We start from the raw sequence: 26,310 nt of genomic DNA on the forward strand, positions 1-26,310 counted from the left end.
TCCTTGCTGCATTCAACTTGGGATGATTTTATGAACATGAGGTGCTAAAGGGTATGAGTTTTCTATGGCTGCTATAACAAATGATCACATGCTCAGGGGCTTAAAGAACACAGCCCTGGAGGTCAAAGGTCGAAAGTGGGCCTGTTGTACTGTATTCCTTCTGTAAGCTCTAGGGGAAGTCTCCGCTTCCTTGCCTGTTCCGGCTGATGAAGACCCCTTCCTCCATCCTCAGAGCCAGCTGTGTAGCATCTTCTCCTTTCTCCTCTCCTGCCTCTCGTGTAAGGACTCTTGTGATTATATCAGGCCCACCTGGGTAATCCTAGATAATCTCCCCAACTCACAATCAGCTCAATCACACCTGCAACCTTTCTTTGGCTATATAAGGTAACATATTCAGTTTCCAAGGATTAGGACGTGGATATCTTGGGGGAGGAGGGGCAACAGTGTTCAGCCTGCCACCCTGGCCGCGGCCACATAAAGGGCAGTGGCTGGAGCAGTTTCGATAGGCCAGTTTCTCATTAGAAGGGCTTCAGCCTTGACTTGGGTTAGTAGAAATTGGGTGTAGGGTTCTCGAGGCTGGGGCTCAAGTTTTGGCTTGACCTTGACCTGGCTGTGGAAGCTAGGGCACGTGACTTGCTTTCTCAGGTCCTGAGAGTCTGTACCTCTGAGGGGAGAGGCTGGGACCAGAAGGTCTCGAGGGCCCTCCGAGCTTGCTCCCCTGTCTCACCCCTGCTCTCCTTTTGTCTCCTCACATGGCTTTCTCCCGCTGGCTCAGCAAAAGCCTGGGGCGGGCCTGAAGGGGTAGAAGAGGACAGCTATGCCAAGCTTTGTGAAAATGGCTGCTGGGTGCCAATGTAGGGGAAACAGGGCGAGCAGAAGCAAAAGGCACAGGGTCTCTGCTTCGTGGCCAGCCTTCTTTCTCTAGCCCGCACACAACGGATCCCTGGCACAAACAGGTGGAACTCTTACCTGCCCAGGAAGCTTGACTGGGCCGCACATAACTTGCACAGTAATTTCATATGAAACTTCAATTATCCTTCTTTTCCAGTTCAAGCCTGATAAGGTCAAATATTTGTAAGCTGTCAGCCAGATGGAAGCCATGGCTCCCAAAGGCTCGGATGTTGTGTAACCCCAGCTGCGTGGTGACTGGCCTGGGCTGTTGTGTTCAGGGAAGTGGGAGAGAGTCTTGCCAACTCTGGCTGTGGCAGTGAGGGCAAGACATCACTAGGTGTTGTGGTCGGGTGGTCCTGCTGTGCTCTGGAGTGGGCTGGGGGAAGGGCTGGAAAACCGGCATCCTTCCGGTGCCGGGGAAGGAGTGTGCAACTCCTCGTGTCTCATACCACCCTTTAGCACTGCCAACTCAAGAGACAGCGCTGGCTTGAAATAGTCAACCACCAGTCAGCACGTACTGGTGTTAACAGGTCCCATTTCTCCTTGTGAGATTATTTCTGTTTCACCCATAAGCAACCTGACCACCAAAGAGGTTAGGCTCCCTTAGCAAAGATCACCCAGCTCAAAAGGGGAGTGGTGAGACGCAAACTGAGATCTGTCTCATTCCAAAACTCATCTTCTTAGTCCTTTGGTTCTTTGTATCTCCTGGGCTCCTCCCTTCACCTGAACCCATTGCCCTCAGGAGTGGAGTCTGGGAGCCACAGACAAGTGGAGTGAGGGGAGCTGCAGTCTGGAGGGGCTAACAGCTTGAAGAAACCACGTGCTCTGGCCAAGGCCAGTGGAACGCTTTAGAAAGTGAAGCTGACTGGAATTAACTTTTGGGCCAGTCTCGCCTGCTTGACTTGGCTGCGTTGGTTTCACATCCAAATTTAGTTGTGGACTCTGAAAGGGCAAGGTCTCTGGCTTGGCAGATGTTACCAGAGCGTGTGTGTGTGTGGGTGTCCTTGTGCGTGTCCATGTGGGTGAATGTGCAGCTAGGGGAGGCTGGTGCCTTGTCGAGGTGGGGAGAGTATCTCATGTGTCTGAGGCCTCCACCAGGCCCGCCCCAGTGGGGCCCACACACCCAGACATTCCCGACCACTTACCTGGTGCTAGCACGGTGGGGGCTACGGCGTGGGAGCAGACGGGGCTCTGCTTGCAGGGTTATGTCTGAGCAGTGGGAGAAGGCATGCACTTGCTCCAAGGAGATACAAGGAAGGTGGCGGCAAAGGCCGTGGGCCGCACAGAGGAAGGTGGTGGGCTGCAAGTCCCACCGGGGACATGCACGTGTTTGTACGTGCACATTCATATGTGTGTGTGCGTGTGCCCCAGGGTGAATGTGTGGTCGTGGGGTAAGTTGCTTTCCTGGACCTCACCTATGGCAGCAGCAGCCACTCTCCCTTCCCCCGTCACTGACACCTTTACACAGTCGTGTGACCGCGCATGATTTGGGGTCAGTGTGTGGGGGGCTCCCTAACTCCTTGGCTTAAGTGGGAAGTTGAACCAAGCATTTGCCATCCTGAGTGGGAGTCCTAAGCTCCTAGTTTTATAAAGCAAACTGCCTTTCTTTATAAAAGGCAAACGGTGATGCTCAGCAAACAGTGGCTCAGTCGCAGGCTGCCAGGGGACCACCCAGCAGCAAAGCTATGTTTAGTCTCTGCGTGTTTTATATTAAAGGGCACTTCAGTGGAGGACTGAGTGCATAGAGCAGACAAAAGCAGATGCCCCATTTGCCCTGATCACCTTCTCCACCTGCTAACTCTGACCAGGAGAAAGGTGCTGCCATTCACCCCAAAGATTCCACATCTCTGTTCTTTTCTTTCGGGAGTTGTTAGCTCCTGCTTCCCAGGTTGGGAAAACCAAATAAATCTAGGAAGGCTGCTGAAGGAAGCAGACATGCAAGGAGAGCTAATGAGCAGGTGACTGTGGTTCCAGGAGCATCCGGCTCCCAAACCTGAGTGCAGCAGAGAGGACCAGGAGGAGCAGCTTGCTAAGTCAGCATAGTTCAGAGGCCGGGTGCTGTGCAGGGCAGACACTACATAACCCTCTGTTAAGGAGTCATGGCCATTCTGGTCCGTGTTTGCTGAGATTCAGGGGTGGGAATGAACCCAGGTAAGTGGCTGCCCTATTAGACAGGTGTTTTTCAGATTCAATTATTTATTAGCATAAAGGAGGGAATTGAGGAGTGGGATGGAGGCATTGAGCATCCCTCTAGGAAGCCTATTTCTTTTGCAAGCATGTTCCAAATGATAAACTCTTCTGCCACTCACATTTGAATTCTAGAATCAGTGAGTGCCAAAAATTATATACGATCTTAGAGATCATTTGGTAAACTCCTTCATTTTACTGATGAGGTAAACACACAGAGGGTGAGGAATTTATCCAGAGTCCCAGGGCTCCCTAGCAGAGTAGGGAGGAGGAGACCCATGTGCCCAGGCCTGGTCCTTGGTCTTCTTGACCCAAGGTTTACTGATGACCGAATGAGATAAGTTGGAGGGCTATATGTGCTTCAGTGGAAATGTGGAGGTTCATGAATGGCAGACTCTGAGTGGGGTCTCTGTACAGGTGCCTGCAGAGGCCTTCGGGGTACTAAGCCTGATGGCTCTTCTCAGGCTAGGGCCTCCCCATGCCTCTCCTTCATTGCTACAGGCCCCAAGACCCAGCCCACTTTAATAACAGCCTCAACAATAGAAGCAATACTGATACCTACAGTTCACTGAGAACTTCACATAAGGCTGGGCCATGCCACGTGCTTGTAAATGTCTTAAAATCCTTGAAACAGCTCAGAGGTCCTTGAGTCTCCGAGCTTTTAACCAAGTTGCCCAGACCAAAAGGGCTTGTAAGTGGCCACACAGAGTACAAACTTGGGTCTTACGTCACTCCCTACTTTGCCGTTAGCCACTAGACTCCACAGCTTTCTTTTCTGGCTGCCACTATCCACTTAATTCCGGGGCAACCTGTCCCTAAAACTCAGTATTTACAGATCCCAGGCTCTTCTTTCCATGCTGTCTTCACAGGCCAGCAGTAGATTCTCATTGTCTTAACGGTTCCAACCTTCCTAATTACTGTGGTGACATAGTCTGAGGAGACCCACATAAACAGGGTGACAAAGGTGCGGAGATGATGGAGTTTTACAGCATTTCTGTAGTGCTGGTTTCTGCTCCATTGAATCATAACTCCATTCCGAGATGAAGAATGAAGGTGACGTTGACCTCTGCCTTCTAGTTTTGGGTTTTCAACAGTAGATGTTCCTGCATCTCCCCACCTGCTCCCTTTTGTCCCAGGCTTTTGATGTACCTGAGCCCTATAGAAGAATCTGGGCAGCACTAGAGTCCTACATTGAACTTGGGTCTCTATGGACCCCTAACCTAGGGGCAGCCCTTGCTCTGCATCTCTGCTACACCACAAGGGTGGCCCTCGTCAGATGTTTTCCTCCGTCCTTCAAGGAGGAAAAGATGGAGGAGAGGGAGACCACTCCTGAGCGGTCAGGTACTACTGGCCTAGAAGCCAGCAGAAGGAAGAGAAAAGGCAGCTTGGGGCTCAGGAAGGAGAGAAAACGCATACACACCCGGGGGGTGGCCGGGGAGAGCTCGAGAGGTTCCTGGCTGCAAGAAGCTCTGAGGAAGGAGCATGGATTTAAGATTCCTGAGAAATTGGAGGCCTTGGAGATGGCTGAGTTCGTCCTAGCCTGGGTCTCATAGGATGGGGGCCATGTGCTTCTCTCTGCCTTGGTTTCATCGTTAGCATGGGAATAATGTCACTTGTCTCCTCACCTAAAACTATCAGGATGCTGAGGAGAAATCCCATTCCTTCAGTGAACACTCTTTTTATACTTGATGTGTGTCAGGCACTGGGCTAGGCAGCAGAGCTATGGAGATGAATGCATCATGGCCTGTCCTGGAGACATGCCAGGTGCCCAGAGCAGAGACTTTGGACAAGATTGAAACTGTGGAGAGCCAGGCATTGATCTAACGTTCTGATCACCCAACTCTCCAGCCAAAGATCTGACGCCTGATAGTGAATGGTGCTTGAGAATACCGTCGATGTATTTGGACGTGAGTCTGGTTTCACTCAGTTGTGAAGACATGTTTGTGTATGCGCACGTGTGATTTATTTGAGAATTGGAAACGATTTATGACCAAAATTCTTTGCATCCTTTTCTGGGCCCGAGTCACGTGCTGAGGGCCTGAGCAGAAGGCTGTGCAGGGATGCATGTGAATAGGGGTAGAGATTTGTCCTGCCACACACCTCCCTCTGGACTAGGCTGAATTCACCCTTCCCAGCCTTTCCTGAAGAACAGCTGCCTTCGCCTTCCAGCTCTTTGTTCCTCAGAAGGCAGCCCCCCTCTGCTTCCTAGATCTCTGTCCTCTTGGAATATTCTTCCAAGTGCTTTGGGTCCAACACTCTCTCTGCTTTTTATAAAAAATTAAATTAAAATTTTAACATTATTGTAATATGGAAAACTTACATAACATGAAGCTTATCATCTTAATTTTTTTTTTAGTGTGTAATTTAGTGGCATTAAGTATATTCACATCATTGCTCTGCAGTCACCATCATCCTTTTTCATCTTCCCAGTGAAAGTTCATACCCCTTAAACATGAACTCTTCCCCTTCCTCCCCCAGCCCCTGGTAACCACCCCTCTACTCTCTGTCTCTATGGGTAGGACTCCTCTCAGCACCTCACAGAAGTGGAATCAGACAGTATTTATTTCATGATGGGCTGACTTCACTTATCATCATGTTTTCAAGGCTCATCCATTTTGTAGCCTGTGTCAGAATTTCTTTCCTTTTTAAGACTGAATAATAGTCCGTCGTATGTATAGACCATGTTTTTGTTTATTCATTCTTCTGTCGATGGACTCTTGGGCTGTTTCCGAATTTTGCTGATGGTGAATAACATGGCTCTGAACTTTGGTGTGCCATCTGTGCTCGCGTCGCCACCCTCGGTTCTTTCAGATATAGACTCATAAGTGGCTTTGATGCATCATATGACAATTGTGTCTTTAATTTTTTTGAGGAACCCCAGATACTTCCCGTAACTATTGTGCCATTTTACATTCCCACCAGCAGCGCACAGGGTTGGCCTTCCTCTGCTTCCTTACCAGTGCTTGCTATTTTCTGACTTCTTTAAGAGTACTATGGGGGGGAGGGGAATGTGTGTGTGTGTGAAGGGCTCTCTCTGGCTTTAGGAGCTTCTACGTGAACCACATGGAGCCCCAAGGGGTCACAGAGGAAACCCTGGGATAATAAAATAGAAACGAAACAAGGGCTGGAGGGTCCTATTTCTCTCTGTTGCCCTTCCTCACTCAGCGGCCCCTTGGGTTGACCTTGCCCTGTGAGCAGATTGAAGCCCACCTCTGAGGATGGCTGAGCACATGCTCCAGCCAGGAGCCCAACCCAGGAGCAGTCGGAGCTGGATGTCAGGCCGACTTTCTCAGCCCTGATCTGCGAGGTCTGTGGGGAGGAGATCCGGGCACCGAGGAACTCCGTAGGAGTAAGACTGGCTGGGGAGGGGTGATGGGGGCAGGGAGATACCAGACTCAAGAGTTCTAGACCTGAGGCTCTGAACTAGGAGGACTCTTATGGTGTTTGGTTGAGCCTCCTTACTCCTGAGAGGAGGAAACCGAAGGCCAAAGAAGGAAAGTGATGTGTCTGATCCGCACGGAACAAATGGGTGTTGAAGTGGGGGCTGGAATTTGGCTCTCTTGACTTCTGGTCTGGTTCTTCTCTTACCAAACTCAGAGAACAGTCGAGATGGCTTCAAAGCTCTCTGAAGCTTTGTTTTTACCAAGGAATAGCAGGCTTGGGCTGGGGGGACTTGCTTATTTTTTCGTTGCCTTCCACCTTCTTGTCTGCCTGCTGTCTGGCCGAGGCTTTGTGGGGATTAATGAGATAAATGGCTTTGACTTTTCCAAATGAAAGAAGCATTATACTTTATACAAAGCATTGTTATTAAATAGCCTGAGAGCACAGAATACTGAGCGAATGTGTTTCTTTTGTCCCACCTTAACGAGTATTAGAGACCTCAGGAGCAGGACAAATGGGCCGTGGATGGGTGTGTTTGGGCATTATGTTTTTAGTGTGTAAATATGTGCATCGTGCCCCCCCTTCCCCGCACACAGTGCAATCCCGTATAGTGGAAGGACTTCAGAGACTTTCACCAAGAGAGGTTCCTTGGAAAGTGGAGTGCTGTTTTCAAGGATCTCTGCAATCTTCTGCATTCTGAATTCTCTGGCTAGATTCACTTTTTCACAAATTGACATGATTAAATTTGTGTGTGAGATATAGCACTTTTTAAGAGGTGATTGCTTAACATGGAGGGTGTGCTTCTGGGAAAAAGACTTTTTTTTTTTTTTTAAATAAAACAGCTTTCATGTTTTATTTTACTTCATTGGCAACAAGATGTTCTTCTTTAGTGCCCTGAGGCGTTATATGTGGACATCTGTGAAAGGGTTCTTATTAAGTATCTTTATATTTGGGTAGTACTTTCGTAGACATAACCTCATTTAGTCTTTACTATTGTCCTGTGAGGAATGTATTATTACCTGTATTTTACAGATGAGTAAACTGAGAAGTGTGCATCGTTTTGTGCTCAGCAGTGTGGCCGGTGGGGGAATGGGGCCAGGGGCCTGTGCTCTGACCTCCCTCCTTCCAGTGTCTCATTCTGCTCCAGCTTCTTCGAAGGGCTGGCACTGAGATGGATGTCACCCCTCAGACCGGGGACCTGAACCAAGGGGTCCTGGTGTCTTTCCTTATGATGCATACACATACCTGTTCCTACTTCTTGGACACTGGCTGGTATTTAATGGAATTGTGGTTACTAATCAAGATGACAAGAAAAAAGAAAGCGTCTTGCCCGTATAGGTATCTTGGCTAACTTTCTTTCTTTTTTTTTTTTTTACTTTTAATTATTAATTTTTAATTTTTTATAAACATATATTTTTATCCCCAGGGGTACAGGTCTGTGAATCACCAGGTTTACACACTTCACAGCACTCACCAAAGCACATACCCTCCCCAATGTCCATAATCCCACCCCCTTCTCCCAAACCCCCTCCTGGCTAACTTTCAAATCAACTGTTTCACTTTACCCTAAACCTAAAAATTATTGATTGATTGATTGATTGATTTTATTTATTTCACAGACAGAGATCACAAGTAGGCAGGGATCATGACCTTAGCCGAAGGCAGAGGCCTCAGCTCACTGAGCCACCCAGGTGCCCCTAAACCTAGATACTTTTGTTTCCAGAGCGACACAACTGGAGACCCAGGAGTGCAGATATCCTTTGTTTTTAGTTTAGGTTCAAGGCAGCAGAGGGCTGCACAAAGGCACCTGGCGACTTTTCATGGGACTCCCGTTTCTCTGTCGCTGCAGGCAGATGGCTTGTATTTTCCTGTGGTGCCCGGGATGGAGAGGTGGAGGCCCTAGGCAGCCTAGGAAGATGGGTGGCCCGTTTGCCAGGTAGGGTCTGTGGGCACAGCCTACCCCAACCCCCTCAGAATGGGTCTGGCAGTGGCTGGACAAGAATCTGGCACCGGTTTGGCTACAGTAATTTTGGAAGTATACTTAAATGATAAACCAAAACCATAACTTTTTTTCTTTCCGATCACCAAAGAATTATTTACTGTACAGACTTTGGAAAATATAATAATTTCAAAAAGACCTAGTACTTACAAGATTCTTACTCTTAGCACTATTCTGAGAGTTTTATATTTATTAACTCATTTGATCATCATAACAATGCTGTGTGATAGGCAGTGTTATGATTTCTATTTTACAGATAAGGAATCTGGGGCACAGAGAGGTTAGGTAACTTCAGTCACACAGCTAGTGACTAGCAGAGCTAGAATTTTCATCGAGACCATCTGGTTTCTAAGTCCGTGGCCCTGAGTTCTGGACTGAACTGCCTCTCTGAAAATAGATGGGGCCACCTGAAGATAATCACTAGTACCCTTCCTTCCTCACCCCTCCCCTTCCCCCTTCCTTCTTCCCTCCCTTGCACCTACACTTCTTCCTTTCCTCCTTCTTTCCTACCATTTTTATAAATTTTTATTCTAGCTATTTACAGGACAAAAATCTAGATAGACACGTACATTTATTAATGGTGCTTTTTCTGAGGTGGGGGACTTTCTAAGATACTCATTTTTAAACTGTTGGACTTTCCTGCTTTTGAACAGTGTTTTCCTTTCAAGTTTAGTAAAAATAGTAGAGATCTTAAATCCTTTTTGTCAACTTCTTGATCTAGAAAGAATTTTAAAAAAAGATTGATGTTTAGTTGAACTACTAGGACTATTTCTATGTGTTTCCTTCTAGTCTTTCTTCTATGGAAGAAAAAATGTCTTAAAAAAATTGGGGTCATATAGTACATACATTTTGGGCCTTATTTCTGTTGCTTAATATGTGGAAATTTTTTTCTATTTTGTTTTTCAAAGCATAGTTTTTATGGCTTCTAAAATTCTACTGTGTGGAGGTGGCATCACAGGACAGTCCCCTTGTGATGGGCTTATAGGTGATGTTCAGTTTGGTGCTGGTATGATGTACACTGTGGTGACTACCTGCGTAGGTTGCTTTGCTGGAGTGTTGGGTAGCTCCTGAGAAGAGTAGTGGAATGATTGAATTCCTTAAAGACTCTCATTAGGAGTGCTAAATAGCTTTCCCTACGGGGCCGATGAGCCCATGCTTCCCGCTGGGCCGGGTTCTGGAGTTCAGCTTCCCCTGCCCCTGGCAGGGCTCAGAGGCTCCAGGAATAGTCAGACCTCTCTCCCACAGAACAGAAGCTCTCCTGGCCCGGAGGGTCTGAGTCTGTGAGCTTTGAGCACTGAACCTCAGCAGGGCTGCAATGCCATATGCCATTCCTCTGTGGCTATGTGGCCGGCCCTTCACAGGCATGGAATAGAGTCAGAATTACTGCTGTTCCCCCAGGGTGCTCTGCCCACTTCACTTGGCGCAGGATGTGGGCAGATGAGTATTAGCCAAGTGAGTCTTCCTGTCACCCCATCCTCCCAGCTGGTGGGAAGGAAGGAGGTTGGGATCACTGAATACACTAAAAGCTGTCCTTTCAAGATGGCGCTGCCTCCTGTGTTCTCTTTCTGGTGATTGAGAGACATGAAGAGACTCTGTGTCTCTGTTTTCCTACTAATAAAATGGGCCCAAAGCAGCAAAACCCTCTCTATCTTGGGGCCAGAAGTTGAAGTAATTAAAAAATGTCACGGGGAAAAACATGTATTGGGGTAGTGACCCTTTCAGATATTCACCCTTTTGTTCAACACATGCTCCAGGCTGTTCTGGACTCTGAGGATACAGTGATGAACAAAATGGACAAAGGTGCCTACTTCTTGGGGCTTCCCTTCTGATGGGAGGTAAGAGACAAATATATACCTAATATATGAAATAAACACAGAAGGGGCTTGGCCAGTTGAGTGTCCGACTCTTGATTTCCACTCAGGTCATGATCTCAGGATTGTGAGATCGAGCCCTCGTCAGCCTCTGGGCTCAGCAGGGTGTCTGCTTTGGATTATCTCCCTCTCTCTCTGCCCCTCTACCCCTGCCCCCACTTGCACACTCCCTGTCTCTCTAAAGAAAGAAATAAACACACACAAGTGACATACTAATCTAAAATAATCAAATAGCATCATCTCTGTAAACTTCTGTATAGAAATCTCTGACGGTCAGACAGAAATTCTGCAGAAGAACTTCCACGTGGCAAATGTGTTTTATTCACCTACTAGGTGACAGCCAGTCTGCTGGGTTTCTGAGGCCACAAAACTTGTTCCTGCTCTCAAGGAACTTACAGATCACTGGGAGAATATGAGAAGGGCCCACATACCAGAGTGTAACCCCTCTCAGTGCTCAATAGCCATTGCCAAGGAGACCTGGAGCTAGTGCTTGGTCTTCTCATTGCTGTGTCAGACTTTTGGCATTCTTCTTGCCCTGTCCCCAGACATCAGCATGCTGAAGGCTTTTCTGTTTTTCCAGCTGGATGGTATCTGACCTCAGTCAGGGCTGCATCTATTTCTTTTACTAAAATGGCTACTTTGTAGTGGCCTTGAAAAAGTAGAAATGCTGACTTCTGATAAACTTGAACTGATCCACTGGGTCCTGTAATTGAGGTTAGCCATCACCAGGGGGTGCCTTCGTTCAAATAGCAGGAGGTGGCAATTTTTCTTCTCTCCCTGCTTGGACATAAGTGGAAGAAATGTTTTATTATCTTTACAATTTATTATCTTTGGTTGGAAAGTATGGTTTAGTGTGTGTATCTATCAGTTTGTTTTCTAACATTTTTCTTTGCTTGCTCTCTGATGTCAGTATGACCCTGAGTAAGGTGAGGGGAATGACTCTATGGTTAGTGTCCTCTAGCCAAGGTACTACTGGGAGATCTCTGCAGGGACTTCCATGGGAGTCCCTCCAAGGGTTCCTTTTCCTTTCTTTCTCTCCTTTAGACTAGCTGCCCGATGAAGAAAGAGAAAAGACGATTTAGTTTGCTGGATCACTAGAAGGTGTGAACAACAGCGGTTTGACCACTCTTCCTGTCAGCTTGGGCTTCTGAAATACTCGCGGTTCTTTGCCTTGGTCCCGTCATTAGAGAGGAGTGGGATGTAGAATAGGAAAGAGATGGTTTTATTTAAGGCAGTGTCTGGATGATTTAGTCAGGGGGATGGCCACAGATATCCTTGGGTCCCTGTCTTTGTTTTGGAGCGTTTGACTGCTGTGGTCACCGGCCTGTTCTGAATATCCCCATCTCTCATGAGCAGTGTCTGTAGAAGGGTGAGGGAAGAGTGGAAGGGAATGCTGTTGAAAAGAGTGTGAAAATGGCTCTGGTGAGAGGTAGAAGCAGCAGATGTGACACACCATGAAGATCCTTTGGGTGCTTGGTCTGGGGAGTGGATTCCATTTCAGCTGGGATGTCCTAGGGTTCTCTTAGGACCCACTCAGTTTGGGTGGAAGCATCAGCCTCCCCATTTGTCCCTTGGGGTCATTACTTTCTCTTCATTTGTCAAGAGGATTAACCACTGAAAAATGACTTTTGGTTGCTGAAGTTGTTTGTTGGGTCTCAGACCCTCTTATTCTTTGAACACATGCCTTTTTGCATTGAGTGGTTATTTCCTGATCAGAAAATCCACCCACCTATCAGCATCTGAATCAGTCCTTGATTGCTTTTTTTAAAGAAGTTCCATCACAAATTATGCTCTTTCCATCAGGACTTCCTCTTAATGTAGGCCTGTGCTGTCCTATATGATAGCCACAAGCCATCTGTGGCTATTTACATGTAAATTAATTGAAATTAAATAAAATTTAAAATGGCTGTAGTTCTGTAGTTGCACTTGCTACATTTCAAGTACTTAAGAATCAACAATGGCTGGTGTCTACTCTATTGGACATCGAAGAATTAATAGGAAATTTTCATCACTGTAGGTGTTCTATTAGACAGTGAGACTATAGACTCAGGCAGAGTTCAGATCTACAGTAGACACTGTAGTCTACTACAGTGTCAGTAGACACTGCCATAGTCTTTTTGAGAGGAAACATATTCAATACAGGAATTTAAGGAATTTATTTAACATATTCAATACATATTCAATCATGGTAAGTGTTGGGAGAGCAGGCTCTAGGTTGGACCTCTAGGAATGACTCCCGGAACAAGGCTGCAGAGCTGACCCATCAAGGGGACTGGGACTGTGGTATAATTAGGCAGCTGGGGAATCTGGAAGCCACTATACCAAGAGCTGTCTCCAGGGTCACACCACCTTATCAACGTTCCAGGCATCAGGAAAGCATCACCAGAGCCTTGTGAAATAGATGGGCTCACTATACTTAGTTTCATTCGCTTCTTGGGTTGGCCAAACTCCATAGCCACATCAGGAAGTCCAGCTACGAGGGAAGTTGGAAATTGGAGTTTCTAGCTCTTTAGCATCTGCAGGACAGGCAGGGACAGCAGACGGAGGTTGGAATTGCTGCTGAGTTAGTCCACTGGTCTACCCCATCTGCTACATGGGGTTGAGCCAGAGCTGAAGCTTCTCTGAGTGAGCACCACTGGGCTTAAGACAGACAGGGCCTTGGGTATCTGAAAACCAGGAGACAGTATCTTCCCAGTTCGAGTTTCCCAGCTATCTCTGTAACACTCTAGATAGAGAAGATTAATGGCTTCCTGCTTTCTAGTCATTTGGTCTTTAATGGGCAGAGAAAGCATGGTTTCTGTTCCAGGTTTGCTGCTGCGCTTTTAAAGAGAATGGAGGCTCCTGGTCACTGCAGGAGGAAATGCATTTTCAGTTCTCTCCCAGCCCAGTGTGAACTGCTGCTCCTTGCTCCATAAATCAGTCTGGGTTGCTATTGTGTGTACTAAGTCTTGTCTTTAGTGGTGAGCTCCCTCGTGCACAGATGAAGGTGCTAAGACTAAGAGGGAGGTTGTGCTGTCGAAGTTCATCTGCAGCACTGTGCTTTTCTCCACACACATGGCTAATTGGGGATCTCTATATGCCGCGAGTTTGGGCATCTCTAGTCAAGTGTAGTATGGAGGCAGGGAGATAGCTGGTGTTTGAACTCTGCCTATTTACATTAGAGGATAAGGGTTGGGGGTTGTGAGAAGGAATTATTTAAGCCTAAACCTGAGGTGAGAGAAGGAATCACCAAGCCAGAAGCATAAGGAATAACATTCTAGGTATGTGCAAAGGTACTGTGGCATATAAGGAGGGAGCATTTAGGAGGAGTGAAATGAGGCCAGTATGTGAGGATTGCCTTGGACCAGGCTGAGAGTGGAATGAGATGAACTCAGAGAAGCAGCTGGGGCCAGCCTATGTGGGCTTCATAAGTCATGCAATGAGTCTAGATTCTGAAGAGATTTATCTGGGAGAATGACAGGAGCTGATTTATGATTTATATTTTTTAAAAGGTCACTCTGGTTGCTGCATGGAGATTAGATTGGGGATAAGCAAAGAGAGAGAGAAATGCCAGGGGGCTACTGCAGCCGTCTGGACTAGAAACAGATGGACGCCTGGGCTAGGGGGTGGCTTGGGAGATGGAAGTCATGGCTCCCAAGCTCTACCTTCAGAAATCCCAACAACTGGTTGTGCCTGGGTGGCTCAGTGGGTTAAGCCTGTGCCTTCGGCTCAGGTCATGATCTCAGGGTCCTGGGATCGAGGCCTGCGTCGGGCTCTCTGCTCAGCGGGGAGCCTGCTTCCCTTCCTCTCTCTCTGCCTGCCTCTCTGCCTACTTGTGATCTCTGTCAAGTGAATAAATAAAATCTTTAAAAAAAATAAAGATTTTATTTATTCATTTGACAGAGAGAGAGAGATCACAAGTAGGCAGAGAGGCAGGCAGAGGAAGTGGGGGATGGGTAGCAGGCTCCCCACTGAACAGAGAGCCCAACACAGGCCTCGATCCCAGGACCCTGAGATCATGACCTGAGCCGAAGGCACAGGCTTAACCCACTGAGCCACCCAGGCACACCCAGTTGTTGGGATTTCTGAAGGTAGAGCTTGGGAGCCATGACTTCCATCTCCCAAGCCACCCCCTAGCCCAGGCCTCCATCTGTTTCTTGTCTTTAACCCAGGCACCCCTAAATAAATAAAATCATAAAAAAGAAAAAGAAAAAAAAAGAAATCTCAACAACTGTATCCAAGAAGTAAGAGGAAGAACCTGAATAAGCTCATGCTTTAGGGCATAGACGGGCTGATGCCATCAGTTTCTGGTGTTTACCTCTTATCAGCCTTCATCTTTATCATGACATCACCATACTGCTGCTGTTAGCAAATAGATATTGAACATCTTCTGCAATAAGGCCCTGGATCAGGTATATGGATGGAGATGGATTAAAGGGAAAAAAATCCACTCTTTCATTCCTGAACACCTTCTGAGCCCCCAGCTCCACGGGGCTGGGGGCCCCAAGGAAACATAAGCCACTGCCTCCTGACTTGGACGCTTTCCTTGGACCTTGCGGAGCAGACTGACCTGTGGCTGTCCAGTCTGTTTAGGGGTCTTATCCTCATCCTGGTTCCTTGGAGAGGCAGCAGCCTCTGTGTGTGGGAGGAGGGAGCTGCTGCTGAAGTCAGGGGTGCTGGGCCATTTGACAAATGGGAATCATTTTCTTCTGTGTGAGGGCAAGGTCGCTGCTGCGGGCGCCCACCTGTTTGTGCGGCCTGATCTGCTGAGCTGCTGCTCTGGGGCTCATTCAGGGACAAGAACAACAGTAAAAATAGTTCAGGAAAAGCAGGAGCCAGAGCAGGCTTAGATGGTGGCATCTTTTCAGCTGTGGCAGCCAGGAGACAGAGCTTTGAATCAGCTTTATAATTTGAAAATTGGTCTCTTTGCATTGGGTGGTTATTTCGTGCTAACAAAAGCCATCAGGGACACCGTGCTACTTGCCCTTCCTCCTTGGCACTGCTCTGGGTTCAAAAATGTTGAGCCTAAGGTGGTGATTTTCCATTCCTGGAATTCTTGGATGGTGGTGCCCCCTTCCTGAGTGGGACCTGGAGATCCTACGAGAGCCGTGGGTCTGGGTGGGGAGCCATACTAGTGGATGAGGGGACCTTGCTGGGAGAAGCGGAGGCTAAGCTGGGCCCTGGTGGAGGCTAACTGGAAGGAGCCACACCTGTCTTGCCTGTATGTGGCTCTGTGTTTACTATGGCAGGGCCCTTAGTCAGCTCACATGGCCGTGATAGTGCTCAGAGCATCCAGGACCAAAATTTTGGAGGCTGTTTTTTTGTTCTTTGGCTGGGGAGAGGTTGACATTCCGTTTTTCCCCATGGGCTTCTTCGTATGTGCTTTCTCCAGATGGTGTGCTCCAGAGAGGTCCTTGTGCTCTGGGAATGTAAATAAGGTCACCCACCGTGCAGGGTGACTCCGAAGTCAGCCTGCCAAGACAAGGCTCTTAGAACCACATCTTGGCTCTGTGGAGCCCTGGTCACCTTGCTCCCCATGTCACCCCCTTGGGGTGCATCGGATGTGAGTACAAAGATTGGAGTTTGAAGACCATAATCAGCAGGAAGGGATGGGGTGCCGTGGGCTTGCTGTAGAGGAGATTTGGGGTCTGGAGGGGCTAAGGGTGGTGGGGTCTGCTGCTTTTACATAAAGTTAGTCTTGAGACTAACTTACGAGAAGTTAGTCTCGGAATTAAAACAGAATTGATAACGTGCTGCCCATATTGAGCAGTGAGGGAGTCTAGGAAAGAAAAATTATATATCACGGACTGAATGGATAGAATGAGAGTTCCAGCACTCCCAGCAAACCCAGTAAGACGTGAGATTAGGCTGCTGGTCACTGGTCTTTCCAATGCAGCCGGTAGAAACAGGGACATCTTCTACTTTCATTCATCCCAGAGGTGCCCTGAGGGTTAAGTGAAAGGGCTGTTCACACAGTGGACTCCTTCCTGTGGAGATCACGCCAAACATCAAGGATGTTCTCAGGTCCAAAATGCAGCAGCCCCTTCAACCTCAAGGCCTGTAAACCCAGTAGGAGACGTGTGCTTTGCTTGTGGCCATGGACGTGAGCGCACATGTGTGTGTGCACGTGGGGCACAGGGCTGAGTTCTGAGGAGGCAGAGGATAGTCTAGCAGTGAACCACGAGTCGTGTACGTGCTACAGAGCTCTTTCATTGTCTCACTTTGTGACCTTTAATGAGTCATACACTCCTTTGTTTTCTTATGTGTTAAATGGAGATACGGATGCTTGCTGGTTACTGAAGCAGTTCTGAATCTTCCGGTGCCTTTATTAACTCAGATACTGTCTTTGAATTCCATCCTCTGGGGTATTATAAGAAACATGAAGGCCGCAGTCATATCGGGGTCTTCTTTGCTTTATGCTTAGGATCCACACAGTGAGTGCAGGGCGGGTAACAACAAGGTATGTGAGAGAGAGGACTTCTCGTAGCAAATGTTGGATTCTCCATGATCCTGACATTCTGGGTAAAATACTTTACCCCCAGGGGTGCAGCAGCTGCCTGGAGCAGCTGGAGCAGAGGAAAGGGGTGGAGGATGGAATAGACGTGAGACAGGGGCCTGTGCCACATTGAGAATATATCCATGAATTGAGTCTAGCAAAGAGGCAATTTTCCGGGCCCCGGGGGAGTGGGGGCGGGGCTCTAATGCTACAGGGACCAGATGGCAATAGTGCAGGAGGAACTGTCAGGGGACAGGAAGACAGTGTGCCAGCTGGTACTAAAGAAGACCTGATGTGCTCATCTTGGTATCACATAGGGCTGGTAAAGTCGTGGCATCTGTGATACCATTCCCTACAGTTTGTACCCATGGCAGACATCACTAATCTATCCTGACATACTTTTCTCTTATACATGGAGAAGTTGCAGAATCCTCTAGGGCCAGCATTTTAGTCTGTCCTGTCAACCAGCTGGCACAAGAGTAGAAACTTATTTATTGTCTGTTGCAGGTGTGAGGACAGAAAGGACATAGATTTTGGATTTCAGCAAAAATGACAGTCCAGACAGGTACAAGCTTTGTAGCATTGAACAAGCACATTCGTCGGATCTTTTTTGGTTGCGAAGGACAGAAACCCAATTTGAGTTAGCCTAAGCTAGGTTACTTAAGTAATATAACCAGAAAGCTCAGGGTATGGCTAGATCAGGAGCCCGATGAGATTGTTGGGGTCCATCTCTAGGACAGAGTGTCTCTGCGTCCTGTCTGGCTAAGCCAGGTCATCGCTGGTGCCTGGGGCGGGGCGGGGGGGGGGGGCGGTTGGAGGACAACAGGGCTGGTGGTGGAGGTGATAAGGTCTAGATAGGTCACAAGGAGAGCAAAAGTCATCTTGAAGGTCAAACATAGAAGGAAGGATCCAAGATAAGGGTGGGGAGGGGTGGCTGGGAGAGGTGTAAAGTGTTCATCTGAATAACAGTGAGCTGCAGCAAGGAGAGAGACAGGCTCCCCAAGGCAGTTTGTTCTGGGCCCAACAGTTGCCCTGGAAGAGACTTGTGTACACAGAGCAGAGGGGAGGGTCGTTGTGGGGAGCCTTGGAAGCGACATACCTGCTCTAGCCACCGTTCTCTGGGCAACTGATGTGGCATCAGATGCCAGACTCTCTGCCCACACTGTCACCCCATTCTCTGCTGCTTCTCTTGATCCTGCTGCACCTGACCAGGTGACAAGTCTCAACGTCGTGCCTCTGTTCTGGGATACAGAGCTCAGCCCAGGCTGAGATGATCATGGGTAAACCTTGGAGGATCTAGGGTGAAGCATCCAGCTTATCCGACGGGGGAGGGCCCACCAAGTGGGCAGTCTTTTTTTTTTTTTTTTTTAAGATCTTATTTATTTATTTGACAGACAAAGATCACAAGTAGGCAGAGAGGGAGGCAGAGAGAGAGAGAGAGAGAGAGAGGGAACCAGGCTTCCTGCGGAGCAGAGAGCCCGATGCGGGGCTTGATCCCAGGACCCTGGGATCATGACCTGAGCCGAAGGCAGAGGCTTTAACCCACTGAGCCACCCAGGCGTCCCCCAAGTGGGCAGTCTTAGAGGCAGTCCTGAAGGCTTCAGTTGCCCTTACACCAGAGAAGTGTGAATGCCTCTACTCTGGATTTTATGGTTCCCAAACAGGGTTCCTCCCTGTGTCTCCTCTACCCTACCCTGTCAATCCCAGCCATGCACAGCTCCCTTTCCCCGATATCGAATGCTATATGATGAATCACTCCAAAACAAACTGCTTGTAGTAGTAAGCACCTGGCTGCCTCCTACAGTTTCTAAGGGTCAGGAATTACTTAAGGCTCTCGCATGAGGTTGCAGTCAGATGGTGAGTGGAGCAACTGGGGAGTGGCCAGGAGTCTCTCCCTGCACATGGGCTCTCTGTGTTGGCTAGTTTGGGTTTTCTTACCCCATGGCAGCCTCAGGGTGTGCACTGTGTTGTTTTGAAAGGCACAGACTGTCATTTCTTATGTACTTTATTGGTGGGATGGTCACCAAAGACCAACCCCATTTCAGGAGGAAGGGACATAGATCCTCTTTCCTAATGGGAGGAATGTCAAAGGATTTACTGACATAATGTGAAACCATCACAGCCCTCAGCCCCCTCCTAGTCAACCAACACTCATTGCCCAGATGGGTTTGAGGTAACTGGAGGTGACCTAACTTTGGTCCAATGCCTTCATTTCATTATACTATTTTTATTTTTGGAACTTGGGTGCAGAGACTTGAATAAATTACACTCTTCAATTCATTGTGCATTTGTCATCACTGATTCATACAATGACTCTCTCTTCATTCATTCACTCATTCACTCTTCCTTTTTATCCCTCTATCCTACTTTCCTTTTTTCCTCCTCACTTTCCTTAAACAACCGTTGTATTATATTAAATGCATATCCTTTATTTCTGTGTGTTCTTATAAATGTGATCGACAGATCCCTTTGCGTATGTACCGTTTTCCATGCCCTCCTTTTCCCACTTGCTCCATTTTTCCAGGTCCATACATGTGCCATGCATGTATGCTATAATGCATACATCTCCTCTGTCTGGTCGCCTAACATGAGTCAGTGAGACTGGAGAGGAGGAGTGACATGTCCAAGGTCACATAGCTGAACTGGGACAAGAATAGTTTTCCTGATTCTTGTTTTCTCAGCAGCACACACTCATGTTTTCATGGTTCCCCTCCCAGGCCCTTGCAATAGTTTGAAATAAGATTTTTTTTTTTTTTTTTTTAAATTGTGAGTCTGGGTTCCTTTTTCAAACTCTCCTGTTTTCTCCCTAGTAATTGCCATCCTCTGTCTTCTGCTCCTGCAGGTTCCAACTATGGGAGCCCGCGCCCAGCTCACGCCAACATGAATGCCAATGCTGCTGCGGGGCTCGCCCCTGAGCACATCCCTACGCCGGGGGCCGCCTTGTCCTGGCAGGCAGCCATTGATGCGGCCCGGCAGGCCAAGCTGATGGGCAGCGCCGGCAACGCGACCATCTCCACGGTCAGCTCCACGCAGCGGAAGCGGCAGCAGTATGGGAAGCCCAAGAAGCAGGGCAGCACGACGGCCACGCGCCCACCCCGCGCCCTGCTCTGCCTGACTCTGAAGAACCCCATCAGGAGGGCGTGCATCAGCATCGTCGAATGGAAATATCCTTTGTGCTTGGGCCTGGGCGGGCTGCCCCTGGGAACCCCAGTGGGGCCAGCCCCATGATTGCTCCCAGACCCACTGAATCTGTGTCCCTGGGGCGTTGTGTAAACGCAGAGTTTCGGTGCTGCCCGAGACTCAGTGAATCAGAATGTCTAGAGATAGGGCTCAGGGATCTGCTGGAGTGACAAGCAGGGTCTTTTTTCTCATATGTTTTTTTTCATCCCAAAGCCCGCATTTGAGCAAGCAATCCTGAGAGGTTATGAGATATCATCTAACATAGCTGAGCCTGTCCCGTGATCCGCGGGTGTGCTGGGTGAATAGTGGTCGCGTGCTGCTTACCCCCTAGGCTTCTTTGCCTCCTGTGTCATGGGCCTGGTATAGTTTTGTGACCTCTGCTCTCTGTAGGAGGAGGGAGCCCGAGAAATGTGAGAGGGCAGTGGTCAGTGGCCCACCCAGGCTCTTGGTTCCAGGCTTAGGAGCAGGTGTTCTCAAACCTGGCTGCACATTGGCATTGTCTGGAAAGTTGTAAGAAAACACAGGTGCCTGAGCCCTACCCAGGCATATATGAAAGTTCTCCAGGTCATTCTCCCGGGCAGCCAAAGTGGAGAGCACTGGCCTGCAGTTTCAAACGCAGGTCCACTTTGCATGTCTACCCAGTGAGTGGGCCCTTCTGAGAAAATGGCTTTGAAGGACTGGGCTCTCACTGTGGAATTACAGGCCCCTTAACAACATGGGAATTTTGGGGTGGTGGAGATGGAAAGGATCTTCAAGGTCAGTAGGTCCAGCCCTGACTCGGCCCAGTGATGACATTGGGCCCCACATAGTCATACGGTTAGTGACAGACAGGACTAGAACTCTGGGACTTAGTGTTGGGCATTTTCATAATAAGAATTCATTCAGGGCGGGTTATCACATCTCCTGGGGCTCAGGATGGGAGGGTTCTATGTTATCCATGAGCTTCCATGGAAAGATTGAAGAGCTTTAGTAAGTAGGGGTTGAAAGGCAAAAGAAGATGGCTCGGGAGGGAAGAGCTTCTGTTTAGCAAGAAACGTTAGTTCTGTAAATGTTTGAAGCCCTCAACTCAAAAGGTAACTTTAAGAGAAGGGAGCATAAGCCACGTGGTGGCTGGAGAGCTGGCCATCTGTCCTGAGTGGCCAGGCAGGCTTCCTGTTCCCAGAGGACTGGGTGAGAGGCCTGGCTCTGGGCAGCCCCAGCATGCTGCTGTCACGACGGCTCCATCAGAACCATGCAGTGGGAGAGATGGGGGCCATGCGATCCCCAAAGGGGAGAGCACTGAAGCCTGGAGAAGCTGAAGATCTGGCCCAGATCACACAGCCTGCAACTCACAGAGCTGGGTTTTAAATCCAGGTTCTCCAAGTCCCCAGTCCACGCATGTGCCCCTCCCCGTGCACGCATAGCACAGAGGAGACGTACTAGGGTACATGTTCAGGGGACACTGTCCAGCTCACAGGGATGTGGAGGGACCTGGATCTGGGGCCTGAACCACGCCCCATCATGGTGCTGCCCCCTGTATTCTGAGTGGTCACAGGTCATTGGAATCTCCAGAGTTTCCGTTTCCTCATCTCCAGTGGCAGTAACCAGCGAGGGCGGCAGGGTCTGTGCCTGTAGGAGCCTGCTCAGAAAAACATGTCAGGGGATGTGTTCGTGCATACGAGTTAACTTCATCAGCTCTGATTTTTCCTCCTGGGACGGACAGCTCCCTGAGAGGCAGCTCTGTGTGCAGAATGGAGCAGTAGGTGGTGACTTACTGGCCTGGGAGGAACTGAAGAGGAGAGAGAGCAGCAGGAGGGGGAGTGTAGGAGAGAGCAGAGAGCAGAGAAGGCAGGAGGGGGAGTGTAGGAGAGCGGGGGTTTTTTAATGGCAGTGTCTGGGGCACTGTTCATGGAAACTGGTCACAGAGCCACAGGGGGCCCAAGGCAGGGACCTGTGAAAGGACCGTTGACCAGTGTTAGCCAGGCCATGCCACCCCAACTCGGGGAATGTGCCCTCCCCTCCTGCAGGAAAGGAAGCAGGCCCAGCTTCCGCAGTGCTAGTGGATGGCGTTCCCACATTGCCCTGGAAGGATAGCTGGACAGGTCAGGAGGTGGTCTGGTGTACTCGCCTTTCTGCGTTCCTGGAAAGAGTGGAGTCCAATGCTGTCATTAAGAAGGAAAGACAGTTTAAAAAATGATCTGGCTGTCACAGGGTGACACAGTACGTTTCCAGGTTTTACCTGGCTTCTCCTCCACTTTACAGCTCGTGGCTTTTCTTATCTGGCTGATTGGTTTCTTTATACATCATCGTCTCCAGCAGTAGCCAGGGACTTTTAGCATAAGATGATGGATGGGTCGCCTGGATTAGGGGAAGGTGTAGAAGTGATTATGTAAGAAACACCCAAGCTTAGCCACCACCCACTTTGGTGGAAGGAACGAGTTGACATTTGAGGACAGATGCATGAGGTCTGACTCAGTTGAACCGATGTGCTGTAGCCCTGGTTGGGGGAGGAGGGGCACAAGGGACCAGATGACGGGAATGAAATCAACCAGCCCCTGGACAGAATGGGACTTTAGTAAGCAGGTGGGGAACTGGCTAGGAGGGAAGGGGTTTCGTGGTAGGAGGTCTAGAAAGTATGAACTTTCTAAAAATGCTTCAGAGTGACGTCAGGAGTGATCAGCTTAGAGATCAGTGTAGAGTAAGTCGTCCTTGCAAACTCCGACTTCAGAAGCAGACTTCCTAGGTTTGAATCCCAACCTACCACAAGCTATGTGACGTTGGGCAAGTTAGCGTTTCACCTTTCTGTCTCCTCAGTTAGAAACGGGGGTGATAACTGCACATTCAGTTTGGGGGTTTGCACGGAACAGAGCAGGGCCCAGCACCACACAGTGGTGTCAGCCATTGTCCCTCCCGCCTGCTGTTGTCACCATCTTCAACACCACCAGCGTCCTTACTGGTTTCTTGGTCAACTCAAGGGGCAGCATGGCCTATTGGAGAAGATGGGTCAGTAGGTCTGGCTCTGGCCCTGGCCCTGCTACTTGTCAGCTTGGAACCTGGGAGAGGTTGTTTTGTTTTCTGTATCTGTCAAGTAGGGCGTTAGACTGCATGTCATCTTCCTGATATCAGGCCACACACGGAAAATGACAGCCTTTGTGTGGTTTGCTGGCAAATGGACCCCCCGCTACACCTGTGCGGCCGAGGGGGATCCATGACCAGCACAGTGGCTAAAGTTTGTGCCTTCCAGGCCCAGAGTTGCCCTGTTAACGTAGGTCAGAGGCCATTCACGGTGGGGGAGTGAACGCTGGACTCTGTGCTCAGGGTTCTAGGCGTGACTGGGAAGTACCCGCTGTGGGGTTTCGGGAAAGTTTCTCAGGCTCTCTGGGCCTCAGAGGTTTGGACGAGATGATCTCTAAGGTCTCTCTCCCTGCTTCAGTTCATTAACTTCGTGAGTACAGATTTCCCTGGGAGAGTTGTTCCCTTCTTCTAGAGATTTCCATCCTCTTTCCCTTCCTTATCTTGTCGGGCCCCATGGACGAGGCCGAAAACAGGGCAGTGCTGGGGAAGATGGGGTCCAAAGACCATGAACTGGCCTTTCCTTGAAGCGTCTCCTCTCTGGTCCTCAGCTGTAGGTGTAGGGTGGAGGGACCAGTCATATTAACTCCTCTTTCCCTGGAGAATGGGTTCTACCCAATATTTTGATAAAGAAATCTGGGCCCAAGAGCCTCACGAAGTGCATGGCTGTTAGTGAGTGAACTTGGCTCGTCTCTCCAGATCCCAGCACACTCCAGTGGAGGTCAAGAGCACCTAGAACATAAGGCTTGGCCCCTGAAGGTGGGGCCTCCACAGACTGAAGAGAGTTGGAGGAAAGATGGTGGCCCTGCCCTGAAGGACAGGACATAGGCTGTCACGCTCTTGAGGGTCCAGAGCACCCAGCCATCGTCAGGTTCCGTGGAAGGTGTCAGGAAATAAAGTAGGAGAAAAGAACAATAATCACTCCCAACTTCAGATTAAAAGATCAAAAGTAAATGTTCGAATTTCAAAGGAAAATCTCAATGTCAAGTTTGCCTCAATTCTGTCTCACCTCTCCCACCTCCCCAGCTACAGTCCCCCCCGGAGCGGGGGCAGCATGGAAACCACGAGAGAAGGGGTGTCGGGGGGGACCGCCCGTCCTGACCAGAGCAGACTCTGCTCTGTAGAAGCAACCCCAAGCACACACGGGGGAAAATGAAGTCCAATACCATCTAAATAAATAAAAGAAGAAGAAAAAAAGTTTTTAGAAATCTGTGTTTACTCTGGCACGCGACTGGCCTCCACTACTTTTGACATATTAGGAAAAATTTTGGCGGGGACCCATTAGAAGCACTTAAAAAGGCATATGTTTCTTTTCAGAATACAAGGGGATGGAATGTATTGTTAAAACAAAATTCTTAGGAATCTTTGATTCATTTAAAAATATATGTATAGTATGTTTGTTTCACTTGTGCTTTCCGCAGCATTGACTTCCTTAACTCTCTTCCTCAGACCATTTGAAATAATTATTTTACTGACTATTTTTGCCAATTGTGTGGCCTTAGCGATCTATATTCCCTTTCCAGAAGACGACTCCAACGCCACCAATTCTAACCTGGTAAGTCCACCATCCCGTCTCTCTCTGCTTTTTTCCCTTGGTGGAGGAACGAGCTCGGATCACACGGATTCCAGGTGGAATGTGGGGAGAAGTGAGATGTGCGTGCGACACGTGCAGGGGTGCTGCCGAGCTCAGAGCTCAAGTGCTGTTGCTGTTTATTCAGATCAGCACCTGTCTTATCACAGCCTGTTTTCAGGAAGAATATTTCAATTAGGTGGTGGTTAGCTCTGTGTGTGTGTGTGTGTGTCTTTGTGTCGAAGGCTACAAAATGTGCCGTCTAAGTTGCACGTGCAGGTGTTTGCAGGAGCAAGCTTTTATTCTTGGATCACTTTTGTATTTATTTTCAGCGATGGTGTCCCATTGGTAGGGTTTGCTCAGGTGATCTGTAGTATCACTGCACAAGAAGCAATTTCTAGGAAGCTTTTAGGAAAGTTTCCTGTTGCAGCCAAGATGCATTATTTAGTTGACAAGGTTTTATTTTCTTGGGAAAGACGTCTTTCCATTTGGATTGTTGGGAATCCAGTGCTGCTGGCAGTTCGGGGTTAGAATTTGTCCATGGAAAAAGCGTGGAGTGTGTTTACTTTTGGCCGAGCGTGAAGTCATTATAGAGGCCTTTGCTCCATCTGGGCATGGGAGGAAAAGAGCTCTGGAATGCAGCTGGCAAAATCGGGGCAGTCCGGGGTGCCTCTGCCACAGGCTGTAGGAAAAGCCTGTCTCTCTTGCCCTCTCCTGCAGACACCATAACTTTTCCTGTGATTCCCACCAAATGCATCTTTCCCCATCATTAGCACCTTCCTCTAATTAGTGAGATGGGACTGTCTGATCAGATCGTTCTGAAAAGAAGCAGGAGCGTTACCAAATTCTCCTTTCCCTTGTTGCTGGCTGTGGATAGCATCACGGCTCGAGTTCTTCTGCTTCTTAACCTTCGACATTTTCTTTAGCCCCCTCAGCATCTGAATCGGAGGCACATTTTCAGCTCCTCAGCTGCGTTCCCCAGTCAGTTAGGCCTGGCTCCACACTGAGTAAGGTAGTGTGGCTCGGCTGGGGTGGCGTGTCAGGGACAGGTTACAGAGCTGGCCGGGGAGCTCCGAGGGATGACACGGCCAGAGTCAGCAGGCGGAGCCCTTGCTGCCGTCCTCACGGCCTTCTTGAGGTGTGACCTTGTCTCTTAACAGGCAAGAAATCTTTCCTGTGTCAGAATAAGTACAAGCAAAAGTGTCTCCTGAATGGCCCTTCAAGGAGGAGCACCTTCCAAGGGCTGTCCTTCTCTGCGTGTCCACCACCCCCCCACCCCCGCCAGCCTCCTGAAACCCCCGCAGCTTCGCACTTAATCTGCAACTTGAAAAAAAGACTCTGTTTTGTTCCGAAGAGGGTGAGACTTTGGGTGGACTCCAGGCAACAGCAGTGGGGAAGGTGGACAGAGAGTTTTAGGGGGTTTGCCTTTAGTCTCTGCCTCAGTCCCTCTGGCCCAGCTCCCTGGGGGATTAGCAGCAGTGGGGGGCAGGGGAGGCACCGCTCTGAGGGCAGCCTGTGCTGGCTGCATCTGGGGCTGGGAAGCTCGCACTTGGTGAGGGCGGCCGGGCTGGGGAGACCATGAGGAACTACGTTGGACCTACTCCAGAGCTAGGGAGGAGGTTGCCGGCTGCAGAGACTGCTGGAGGGACAATGGATTTTTAAAATCCCAACGCAGAGTGATGGAGGTGTTCTGAAGCTGGGTGTG

The 26,310-nt window shown here is 49.0% G+C and overlaps 1 protein-coding gene across 10 annotated transcripts in view; it reads left to right on the forward strand.

The window, feature by feature from the left end:
• Nucleotides 1-26,310, forward strand: part of CACNA1C (calcium voltage-gated channel subunit alpha1 C) — a 641,635-nt gene that overhangs the window by 43,627 nt on the left and 571,698 nt on the right. For all 10 annotated transcript variants that reach the window (XM_059403911.1, XM_059403906.1, XM_059403901.1 and 7 more), the window contains exons 2-3: nucleotides 19,647-19,977; nucleotides 24,485-24,590. In XM_059403911.1, the coding sequence (XP_059259894.1) occupies nucleotides 19,647-19,977; nucleotides 24,485-24,590 (437 nt within the window). The remainder of the gene's footprint in view (nucleotides 1-19,646; nucleotides 19,978-24,484; nucleotides 24,591-26,310) is intronic.

Source organism: Mustela nigripes, chromosome 6, assembly GCF_022355385.1.
Source record: "Mustela nigripes isolate SB6536 chromosome 6, MUSNIG.SB6536, whole genome shotgun sequence".
Taxonomy (NCBI): domain Eukaryota; kingdom Metazoa; phylum Chordata; class Mammalia; order Carnivora; family Mustelidae; genus Mustela; species Mustela nigripes.